The 12,495-nt window shown below is 47.8% G+C and overlaps 3 protein-coding genes across 4 annotated transcripts in view; 1 reads left to right on the top strand and 2 right to left on the bottom strand.

The window, feature by feature from the left end:
- LOC129381301 (uncharacterized) overlaps positions 1 to 12,495 on the bottom strand; it is a 181,023-nt gene that overhangs the window by 46,244 nt on the left and 122,284 nt on the right. The gene's annotated exons all lie outside the window — the stretch shown is intronic.
- Positions 1 to 12,495, top strand: part of LOC140216711 (uncharacterized) — a 350,595-nt gene that overhangs the window by 253,360 nt on the left and 84,740 nt on the right. The gene's annotated exons all lie outside the window — the stretch shown is intronic.
- Positions 10,751 to 12,495, bottom strand: part of LOC129381331 (uncharacterized) — a 36,110-nt gene continuing 34,365 nt past the window's right edge. Inside the window, exons 4-5 of the mRNA XM_055064086.1 lie at positions 12,065 to 12,185; positions 10,751 to 10,942 (exon numbers count right to left, since the gene is read on the bottom strand). Of these exons, the coding sequence (XP_054920061.1) occupies positions 10,785 to 10,942; positions 12,065 to 12,185 (279 nt within the window). The 3' untranslated portion in view covers positions 10,751 to 10,784. The remainder of the gene's footprint in view (positions 10,943 to 12,064; positions 12,186 to 12,495) is intronic.

The following is a 12,495-nucleotide window of genomic DNA, read 5'->3' as shown; positions in this document are numbered from 1 at the left end:
AGCGAAAGTTGCAGGTCGTGTCAGCATGCCAGATCAAACGCTCGTCCATTGTCGGCCCCTAGTCGCCCTCCGCGTGATGCCAGCTGAATGAAGGCTTCATTAAAGAGAAAAAATGAAGGTCAGTGGTTCAGAAGGGACTTGTGCCTCCCTCCACTCTCGGAAATACACAGTTAGATCAATTGTCATGTCGGCGCTGGTGTTCCTCGACGATCGACCAATGGACTGCTTTTACCCCGGTGACGTCACCCGGAGCACTCTGCTGACGTCACAAGGTGCCAAGGAGGCACCGGAAAGGCCAGAAAAGGACGACCACGGGATTGCTTTTGAAATTGTTGGCGTTCCCGCGACGTATAGCGCAGCCACATTAGCCAGAGATGGTGGTCACGGCATTCTCTACGCGATGCGCGCGTTGTTTGAAATGTGTGAAAAAAATGTCGGAGGTTGTTGTTTAGGGGCCCTAACCTAACCTAATGTTAACGCAACCTAATGTTAACCTCACCTGACGAGGGCGAGACAGAAAGGCAATAATCTGCATGGCATAGGCATAACCACTGCGAGAATACGCCGCACCCATTGGTGTAGCCAGAAATTTCGTTAGGGACGGTGGGGGGGGGGAAGGCTCACACAGCGGCTCGGCCTCCTACTTATAGAATTTTTCAAGGGATCAAATGCATTATTAATAACTGCATTGCCATTGCAAAAGATACGGCAAACGAATTCTTGAACGCTACGCATTGCCAAGACATGTAAAATATGCATATTCTTCATAAAAGAATATACTCGTATGTCTCAAAAATTGTGCTGGACATAAATTATATCAGTGCTCCCATGTCTTCTGTCTATTTATTACCAAGAGAAAATATCACACGAACTTTAGAATTATATCAGCTTGAAACCGGCAAAGCAGTGCATGCCGGTTTCAAAATTTTATGCATGATTTTAGTCTTATGTGAGTTTGTCACTAACCTTTGAAGGGTGTTTCTAATTTAACATTGACAAGATAATTAGCGGTATATATCAGGGTGGCGTATGATATATCACTGCTGTTCACTTTAGATGTATTATTAACCGCAGTTTAAGGAATTGAACTTTAATGAAACTTTGTTAACCTCTCTGCCTTTCTCTCATTTGCATCTTTCTCTCTATGTCTTTCAAGAACCTTGTGTACATGTTTGTACATAGGCAACCACCAGGGGAAAATCTCAATGACGATGTCCTTTGTTAGAATGTATTGCGGAGGAGCTGCTTGTCATCGGTCGTGTATTGTAAGTAATTGCACCGAAATTAACGTCGCATCAGAGAGCACATATAGAATGCAGCCGAGTTCTGCAAAATATGCGAGGGCGTGTCAAATGAAAGTGATTCAATGTGAATATATGACTAACGGCGTACTTTATTTAAAAGTAGTATCCATGAGCATTTAGACATTTGTCCCACTGATTAACGAGTAAGATGATTCCCGTCTCACAAAACTCCTTGGATTGCTGCTTCAAAAAGTCTGTAACTGACTCTTTAACGTCATCGTCCGCCACGAATCTGATTCCCTCGAGCTGTTTTTTTCGAATGCTCCAAAATATGAAAGTCACAAGGCAACAGGTCTGGGCTGTATGGCGGATGTTGCAGCGTTTCCCACTTGAACTTGGCCAGTTTTGTGTTAACCACATCAGCGTCGCGGGGACGGGCATTTTCGTGGAGCAAGATGAACCCATTCCTCAATTTTCCACGTCGTTTGTTCTTGATTCGGACACGCAGCAAATCGAACGTTTTACAAGTTCAGAAACAATTCATAGTCTCTCCAGGTTTAGCAAATGACCGCTGACAACAACAACAACAACAACAACAAAAAAAAAGTCAACAACACCTTTCCGGCGGGAATGACGACCCTTGCTTTCCTTGGGGTTGGTGAATTCAGACGTTTCCACTCTAAGATCTGACGTCGTGTTTCAGGCTCATAGTAGTGGCACAATGATTCGTCCCCGGTCCCAATTGCAGCCAATAAGTTGTCATCCTCATTGTGATACCGGTTTAGATGAATCAAGGCAGCGCCGAACCTCTCTGTCTTCTGGTGGTGGTTCAATATCTTGGGTATGCATTGCGCACACAAGATCCGATAATCGAGGTGTTCATGAATTATGGTGTGACCCGAACGGTGACTGATGTTCACACGCCCTGCCAATTCATCGATTCTTATCCTCCGTCCTCGTCTAATCAGCCTTTGCAATCGTGTGGGGTGATTGCACGGTGGCTTTGCCACAGTCTTGGATCGTCTTTGCAACATTCCCGTCCTTGGAACAGTTTTTTCCAGCGCTTCACAGTGGCCAATGAAATGCAATGTTCCACGTACACGGCAGCCATAAGGCGACCGATTTCTTTTTGGGAAACATCTTCAGCTGCCAAAAACCTCACGATACCACGCTGTTAAATTTTGGAGTGTCAATTATGCCACGAAACCAAGTTCAACCCAGTGTACGAGGGCATCAAACGTCCCCTCACCAAGCCGCATAGCAAATGTTGGTTATACACTGGAAGTTGTTACGTGCCCTGCAGGGAGTGTGTTGGCGCAAAATTTTTTCAAGTCGGCTCATTAATAGCCGAGATAAAAATATTTCAGTGTCGCGAACGAATGATTTCAGGAGGCGAGCTCCACTGCATAGTGAAACTCTCTCCACTCGCCCCGTCAAGCCTCCGTAAGTCAAATTCCTTCCCTGCGTTCCCCATTCCGGACCATGAAGATCGCGTGACACATACGTTATGGGCCCCGCCTTCACTTTTTTTTTCTCCTCGCTTTCTTCTTCGGCCCCGCGCACTTTCACTGGCGGCGTTGCGCGCGAGCTGTTATCGTTTTCCGCAGCGCACAATTTTGCGCACTGTGCACAAGGACACATAACTAGCGGTATAATTCAGCACTACGCGAATACTGAGGCAGAACAAGCGGATCGAACAGCATGATCACGCGCTGGAACACGGTAGAAAATGGCATTGTTTTGGTACCTGTGCACGTGACCGCACGACTGTGGGAAGAAGCAGACGAAGCGGAAGTACATCTCTCTTGCTTCGATGCGAAGTAAAAGAGAAAAAAAAACATGCAGACGTTCCGTTTGTGTGTTTTATTATTTATCTAAACTTCAATTCGTAGATTCTAGCAACAGATTGCACAAATAAGAGATGTTGTCTTGAATAATTCTCGAAGTCACGTGTCACCACGAGCGACGTCACACTGCGGACACCCATACGTAGGCGCAGGTAAACGAGTACGTCATCCTTCGGCCTAGAGCGGCCGCGACGAGAAGGAAGAACGGCGTTCGGTTTGAAATTTCAGATCTTTCCGCGGCGTGTAGTGATGTAATACTTTGGAGACGCGATCGTTAGCGCGCATTTTATGATATGCGCTTGTCAGATCAAAATGGCCAGACTGGTGAGGAGACCTTTAAAGAACTTTTATCCTCGCGCCTGCGTGTCACTTTTGTAAATGACAGCTGACTGCGTGCCACGCACGAGCCTCGCACATAATGAACCGAACCATTACTGCACGTGTTGGGTTGGCTCACTTTCATTTGGCTCACCCTCGTGCACAAGAAATACGAATATGCAACGGAGTATACAAATGCGAAGATACAGCTTGATAAAGGGCAAAAAAAGTGTCACTGGAAACAACGTTCACTGCACATATACAGAAAACCTCGCAACAAGATATTTAAATATGCGTATAGGTCTCCAATAAATCTAGGTATCTAAGAAAAAGTCACTGTATATAATGCATCAAACAAGGCAAATAAACATCTTACGCAACACCGGATTCGCAGGTCACAGCCCCCCTCCTCGCTCCACTCCCCCTGATGTATCGCGCGCGACAGGAGGCGGCGCACTTCCTCCCCGCTTTTCTCCCTTGCGCACACAAGACTGAGCCACCATCGTCGGCTCTCCCAAGCCACCCCCGCCCACCGCCTACGCTTTCACTTCCACATACAGCATGCTGCGTGTGGTCGCGAAGTTATTGTCCTTGGACTTTATGCAGGAAATGAGGGCGACCATGACGGCAGGAATGCTCCTAGCGTGTCCATAAAATTTCTATCGCAATAATATAATAAGAGTATTTGGCAATTAACGCAACCTGTGGCCCATTACTTTCCGCAAAAGAAGAAGTAATCGAATTGAACTTTCACTATGCGACAATTTGCTGCGCCGCAACAATGCCTTTTTTGTGTGTGCGTGTGGTGCAGGGGCACGGAAATTTAAAAAAAAACGCAAGGAAAGCATGTTGCCAATAATCGAATGCCTACTTTGGGCACCTAATGTGTCTACCGACGGAATATTGAAGAAAACGTGATACGGTTGGTCCGCAGAGAACCACAGGCGAAGGTTGCCTGCGGCTTATATAACAATTCTAGTTCATGAGCTGGTCTACTCGAAGCAACGGACAATACTTGCACAAAAAAATTGAGATGCGAAATTGACTAAATAATAAAAATTCCCTAATTAAGTTTTTACCTAATTTTATTATGGCCCATATTGCAATTTACAAATTGTAGCCGCGGAGTTCGAAAGGCAGATTCATTGGCGACGAATTTTCAAGATGACATCAGCATCGAGATAGTATACATTCCTGAACTTTGCGGAGAAATGCATTGGCGTTCCAGTTAATTTGTTAACAAAACGTTGTTCCACGCAATCCACGGCGACGGACGGGCGTCCAGACCCACACGCAGGCGCCGGTATTGTAATGGACGTCGCGTCGACTCTGGTTGTATCGAGAGGTGTCGGTATGCTGTTGGCTCCAGATACGATGCCGAGCAAGCTGGTGTGCCTCTTCGGCTCTTTGTACAAACTCTTCCGCCTGTTCGCTGGTCGGGCTATTATCAGCCAGAGGTAGCATGGCGTCAAGTGTTGACGTGACGTTGCGCCAGTATACAACTTCGAACGGCGTAAACTGTGAAGTCTCCTGTACAGCAGTGTTATACGCGAAAGCCACGCAGGGCAAAATCTCGTCCCACGTTATGTGCTCTTCGTCGACATACATGGAGAGTATATCAGCCAGCGTTCGGTTCAGACGTTCCGTTAATCCATTGGTTTGAGGGTGATACGGTGTGCTCTAGCGGTGAGAGCTGTGCGTCAGCTGGAGAACGTCCTGCACAAGTTCCGCTATAAATGCTGTACCGCGGTCAGTGATGACAACAGACGGTGCACCATGTCGTAGGACGATGTGGCGTACAGAGAACTTGGCCACTTCATAAGAGTTTGCTTGAGGGATAGCTTCAGTTTCGGCGTACCGGCTTAAGTAGTCGGTAGCGACGAATATCCATCTGTTGCGCGAAGAGGTCAGTGGGAATGGCCAAGTAGATCCATTCCTATTTGTTGGAACGGTGCTTGAGGAGGGTCTACAGGATGGAGAAAGCTGGCCGGTTTGACTGGTGGTTTCTTGCGGCGCTGACAATCGTGGCAGGTCTTCACGTACCGTTGTACAGAAGAATAAAGCCTGGGCCAGTAATGCTTCTGTCGTATCCTTGCTAACGTCTTAATAAATCCCAGGTGTCCCGCGCATGGCTCATCATGGCAGGCTTGCAATATGTCTTGGCGCAGCGCCGACGGCACGACAAGGAGGTACGTATTGGGACCGCTTCCGCAGTTTTGGCTGTAAAGGACGTTGTTCTGCAAGTAGTATGATGATAAGCCGCGCACGCGCGAGCGCAGTAAAACACCTTCAACTCCTTGAAGGTGCTCGATCAGAGGCAGCAGCTCAGGGTCAGCGCGCTGGTGCTCAGCCATCTTTATGGCGTCGATAACGCCGACAAACGGCAAGTCATGGTGAGGGTCCGATGACGTCGTAGGGAGTGGTGCGCGTGACAAACAGTCCGCGTCACTGTGCTTCAATCCAGATCGGTCGACAACTGTAATGTGGTGCCCTTGTAGGCGCGGGCTCCAACGTGCTAGTCTGCCTGAAGGATCCTTGAGGTTGGCAAGCCAGCAGAGGGCGTGGTGGTCACTGACTGCCTTAAAGGGTCTACCGTACAAGTAGAGTCGGAATTTACTAATTCCCCACGCAACCGCTAAGCATTCTTTTGTAGTGGCTGCATAAGTAGTTTTTCTCAGCCTTGGTGAGACTGCGGCTTGCATAAGCAATGGTGCGTTCCGCACCAGCTTGCCACTGCACAAGAACTGCGCCGAGACCAGAATTGCTGGCGTCAGTATGAGTTTCAGTGTCAGCGTCTTCGTCTAAATGAGCAAGAATTGGGGCCTCTTGCAAACGCTTGCGAATTTCATTGAATGACTGATGTTGCTTGTCCGCCCAAATGAAAGGCACATCGTCGCGTGTAAGCCGTGTCAGACTCAGCAATTCTCGAGAGTACCTCGACGAAGCGCCTACAATATGCGCACAAACCAAGGAAGCATTGGACAGCGTTCTTGTCTGTGGGTGGTGAAAACTCGGCGACGGCAGCTAACTTGTCGGGTTCTGGACGGACGCCTTGAGGACCAACGACATGGCCAAGAAATTTGAGCTCTTGGAACCCGAAGTAGCATTTGTAAGGCTTCATGGCGAGGCCGGCAGTATGGATCGCAGCGAGGACACTCTCGAGTCGTGTGAGATGTTCGTCAAACGTGCTCGAGAACACGACGACGTCGTCCAAGTATACGAGGCAGGTTTGCCATTTGAGTTCAGCAAGCACTGTATCCATCATCCGCTGAAAGGTGGCAGGTGCGTAACAGAGAGCGAAGGGGAGAACTTTCAACTCATACAGCCCATCAGGTGTCACAAACGCTGTTTTTTTCACGATCCTGTTCATAAACTTCGATTTGCCAATACCCTGACTTAAGGTCCAACGAAGAAAAAAACTTGGCATGTTGTAGACGATCCAGTGCGTCGTCGATGCGTGGCAATGGATAAAAATCGCCCTTGGTGTCACGGTTCAACTTTCTGTAATCTACACAGAAGCGTAGTGTGTTGTCTTTCTTTACGACTAACACTACAGGGGAGGCCCACGGGCAGGCGGACGGCTGGATCACATCGTCTTGGAGCTTCTTTTTCACCTGATGCTTGATCGCTTCCCTTTCCACTGGAAACACTCTGCAGGAATGCTGACGAACAGGACGTGCGGACTCGTCTGTGATGGTGCGGTGTCTTGTGATGGGCGCGCCTCACTTTGGATGACGTTGAAAAACAGTCCGCAAATTCATTCATGAGACTCAGTAGACGATCTTTCTGGTGGTCTGGCAGAGTGGCGTTAACGTGAATCCGTTGTTTTAGGCTGGGTAACCCAGATTGCTGAGACGATGCGGTTTCCAATGCGGCAATGCCAGTGACATCAGTGATTTCGTGAAGGAATGCGACTGTCGTTCCTCGCGGTACATGCCTATATTCGTTGCTAAAATTTGTTAGCAAAACGACTGAGCATTTGTTTCGCACCTGAAGAAGCCCTCTGGCTATACAAATGTGGCGCTCGAGAAACAGGGGCATGTTCGCCTACGCGATTCCTTCGGCGGCGTCCTCCATGTCGCATCGGACAACGGTAAGCACGCTGCTCTTGGGTGGCAACGTGACGTGATCGTCAGCTACGCGAGGCGCGACGACATGGTCGTCGTCATTACTGTTCGCTTTGGCTTGCGTAGTAGCGAAGCTGACTCTACACTCTTGCAGGTCGATGATGGCGCCGTTCTCCTGAGGGAAATCCATGCCGAGTATAAGGTCTTTTGGACATTCAGGAAGAATGACGAAATCGCCGATGTACGTGAAGCCCCGAATGTTGACTCGCGCCGTGCACCGGCCCATTGGAGTTATGAGATGCCCTCCTGCAGTAAGAATCTGAGTTCCGGTCCATTGCGTCGAAACTTTGTTCAGTATACGCGCGAGATTCTGGTTCATAACAGACGTGTCCACACCCGTGTCGACTTACGCCGTGACTTCGTGGCCATCTATGGTAACTGGTACGTCGCAAGACACTGACACGGAACTACACTGCTTTCTCTGCGTCTCAATTACGCCATATCGCGGTCGTCGTAGTGGAGTATCTTCAGCGTTCGCAACGTCAGCGACCTAACCTCCGCAGGTCGCTGGACTCTGTTTTCCCGGGAGGCAGGGCTGGGTGAGCGACGCCTCGTTGCTCTGGGCGTGAAGAGCGGGCTGGAAGACCTGTTTCGGGGTGGGTGACGGTGACCGGGGTTCACGGAATCGTGGGGAAAGCGTGGTCCTGGCGTCTTCGAGGTATGCTTGAATCTCCAGGGGGGCGTTCACCTATGCGCGGGCACGGCGCATTCATTGAAAATCCACGGAGCCCATCTCGGCGGTAAGGACACGCCCTGAAAAGGTGATCGGCTTCACCGCAATGAAAACACAAGGGCCTCCGGTCTGCGGTGCGCCATACGTCGCTCTTGCAGGGTGGTGGTGTTTCAGCCATGAATGGTGTGCGGTGAGGCCTGAAGTCGCCAGTTACTTGTTCAGCGGCGCGCACACCATGAAAGTACGGGACGTCGATCACATAGCGAAAAATCTGGTACAACGAACTTCGCGCTGCTTCCGCATACGACATGCAAGGTTGTGGCTGCCGTACCTCGTGCTGGGGGTGTCGCTTCGCTCTGGGAAATGGACTGCCTGCCTGATTTCCTCCCGGACGACCTCCGCCTAAGCGAGTCGCTGTACCCATGCTGGAGCCACCTGAAGCTTTTGAAGCTCGTCTCGAACAACAAGCCTAATGAGCTCCCGCAAGGCGTTGGTATAGTCCAAGGGCATAGCGAGAGAGTCACGCGATAGGGTCGACATGTCCCGGTTGTACTGCCGTGTCCGCTGCTGCAGTCTTTTCCATTGACATGGCTTCCACGAGAAACTCTGCAACTGTCTTTGGTGGGTTGCGTATTAGGCCACCGAATAACTCTTGCTTGACACCGCGCATAAATTTCCTGAGCTTCTTTCCTTCCGGCATGGACGGATCCGCGCGTCGCGAAAGTCAGCACATATCTTCGAAAAACATTGCGACGCTTTCGTTCGGCCTCGGTACTCTCGCCTGAATTGCAGATTCAGCTCGCTCCTTGCGATATATATATATATATATATATATATATATATATATATATATATATATATATATATATATATATATATATATATATATATAATGTGTGTGTGTGTGTGTTTGTGTGCCGAACAAAAAAAGCGAGGACAGCGTTCACAAAATGCAAACAGCATTTATTGAATCTGAACGTGCGGAGCTCATTCAACGTCGTCGTAGCTGCTAGACTCGTCGCTGTGTTCCTTGTCACTGTCACCTTCAAACAGTGCACTAACTTCGGTACCGTCAAGCGCATTAGATATGCTGCACTTTTTAAAGGTGGGCACGATCGAAGGACCTGGGATGTCGTCGCACGCTGCAGCTAGCCAGCCCGCCAGCTGCGATAGTGATTCACGTTTGATGCGCCCCGGTGCCCTAGCTTTTGCTTGGAGCACATCTGTAGTCACTGGAAAGGCAGCTGCTCTCTGCGTCCGAACACGTCGGCCAAAACTGTCTCCATTTCGTGGTGATGGCCTTTCTTTGCTCCGCTAAATATCACCCTCGTTGCGGCGAACGCAAGATGCTGCTGTCGGTGTCCCCTCCAATGACTTACGTTTTTCTTGTCGACGCCGAAGTCCCGCCCAGCTTGAAGGTTTGACGATGCCTCTGCGGCTATCACAACTTTTCGCTTGAAAGCGGCACTGTAGTGGCATCTCCTGCTTCGCGCCATCGCGATAACACCACGCCGCACACCGATATGGCCGCCACGACACAGGTCAAAATGACGACCTCGCTTGTGTACGGTTGGCTACTGGCGCGGCTAGTATAGCGGCTGCGATACTGACTTTTCTAGATGGCGCTAGCTATGCACCATATTTAGCAGTTTCAATGAAAAACTGGCGCATATTTAAAATACTCAAATCTAAGCCGATCTAGAGTTAGGAATATAATAATTGTATGAAAAAAAACTATCGGTCATATACGGCATATACTTCACTATCACTAATACTGCTTCACCTTTCTGGTGAAACTGCAGCCTTTCTTTCTTTTTCTTTCTTTACTGCGACTCCGAGTATAAGCGCTGGTGTGCACGACTGTTATTCATTACGATTTAGAATGAAACCGGCTTTGTCCCAATTCGTTTACTGAGTCAACTACATATATTTATGACCTCTTCATGACGATGTTTCCATCCCAAATAAATGTTGTAAATTATATTGCTTGATTGAAAGAGAAGCAATAATGAGGCACATAGCCTTCACGTGGATTTCAACTACCGTAGGCAAGACTCTACCAAAGGGTCACTGCAAGTTTTTTTCAGGGTCGGAAGAGCACGGAGAGGAATTTGAAGCGGTGTTAACATACAGCAACGTATTCATTCTCCAGGCATAGGTTACCCATACCATTAGAAATAGCCAAGTTGGTTACCTACTTCTCTTGAATAAAATGAACTTCGTCGTGTCTATATATTTAAATATATTGTGTCTGTGCAAGGTTCTCGCAGTGGAAATGAACCGTCATCAACGCATGGGGACTGCTTCATCCCCTCTCCCTAGCTGCGTGTAGGGCAAGAGGCAGACACCCCAGCTCGGTGGACTAGTTTTCAATTAATCGCAGTGGAAACTGAACAAAACTTGTCTGTGGTGCTTCTAATGTGCTTGTCCTCATATTGTCGCACGTATGCGCACACTTGCGACTAAGCTTTTAGTCACACACAATAACATTTTAACTGAAGAGGTAGAGGCAACTCAAAATAAATGTGAAATATGGGTAACTCTGGTAACGACACTTTAGGTCGGAGGAGTTTATTTACAGGCCTTTAATAAAAAAATTCACGATCTTGCGAGCTAGGTCGCCGCTAATTCCGACCCTCGTAACGGTGACAAGTGTCTCATCAGTCGTCTGCCCATCGGTGCCCTCGGTGGTCTTGTGTTCGAAGGACACTCGTATCCTTTTGGACTGCAGATCTGGAAAAACAATTTTATTTATTCGAGTGTTTATTCTAGGGTGGTTGCTTGGGGTAGTAGGTAATTCACGATGAAAAACGACGTACAGCCCGAAAGACAAGGACTCCAGGAGACGACATACACAACGCAGTGTATGTAGTCTCGCAGTCCTTGTCCTCTATGCTGTACATAGTTTTTTATCATGTTTTTTTCATTAGGGTTGCTAACAACTTATCCTAGAAGGAAATGGATCAACAGTCAGTAAACTCTTTTTCAGTGTAAGGAGGCTCGGTTAAAGCGTCCATGAACCACCTCTTGGGCTTGCTGAGAAAACACAGACCCGATAGCTGTCATCAATCATGAAGGGTGTTTTGCGCGTCTTCCTACTGTTACTGTGTGAAGTAAATGAAAATCTGCTTGCGATATTATAATAATTACGTACAATAATAATTACAGCCCATGTTCGGCCTCAAGTGTGAATGAGCAAGCAGCACGGCTTTAAAAAATGGTAAAATGGTCCATTGTACAAGTCTAAAAAATTGCAGTTAGAGCGTGCAATTACGACTAATAATAATAAAAAAGAACAGTCTTCGAAAGTGTCTATCGCACGGCCATCATCAGCTTAGTTCCTAGTGTTGCTAGCGAGTTCTATAGCAATGAAAATGCAATGAATATTAAGTGCAAGCCGTGGCATAGTTAACATTCATGGTGTTATTAGGAGCGTTGCCAATAATTGTTGGGTCCTGATTTGTTTGGATGTTAAGAAGTTTTGTAGAATGTTTCCCCTGCATCTTCAGTGGACTAAACATGAAGCCTTGCTTACAGTTGATTAAAATTAGGGGCAAGGTATGGACCAGGTATAGACGAAGTTTCAAGCACGTGAATTAATTAGAGCCTCAGCAGTAGTAAATTATGTATGCAAGGGCTCTGGAGCGTTCATGTTCTAGAGCACCACTGCAGTGCGATGCGCCCAAAACCATGCAGGCACTGGATTACCCACATTATGAGCTCTGCTCACTTCTATGTAGGCGCAGTTGGTCATGCGTGTCTGTTGGTGCAAAATGTCAAACTCTTCTATGGAATCGTATCATATACAGGGAATGCTATGGAATCATAGATATTGAGATACAGGGAATCTCTTACCAGTCTCCACAGGCTTTTCTTTATGGCCAATGGTCTCCTCTTTGGCCATAGCAGCCGAAGCTACATTCTCGTCCACTATTTGGAGCGTCGCGTTGCGACTGTCGATTCGGCTTACCGAGACCTGCAGAAGGAATATTTCTTTCAGTCTTTCTGCTCTCTTACAACAAGGTGCGATGAGTAAATGCACACCTTAGCAAGATCTAACATACGTGAGCATAATATGCTCTTTAATATTATTAAAGAGTATAATGAAATAACGAGAGTTATGGCTATTTCATTTCTGAACTAGATTTGGCGGTCGCGGTAGCTGATGCTTCCGAAGCATTGCACGACCAGTGAAAAGAAGTATGAGGTGTACGAGTAGCGCGTGTCTGTCGATATCCAGTGCACCTAAATCCCGGTGGCGTTCTTACAATTGCTAGTAGGTACAG

This window comes from Dermacentor andersoni, chromosome 3, assembly GCF_023375885.2.
Source record: "Dermacentor andersoni chromosome 3, qqDerAnde1_hic_scaffold, whole genome shotgun sequence".
NCBI lineage: Eukaryota > Metazoa > Arthropoda > Arachnida > Ixodida > Ixodidae > Dermacentor > Dermacentor andersoni.
Note: the sequence above shows the minus strand (reverse complement) of the source record. Positions and strands in the feature narration are given on the sequence as shown.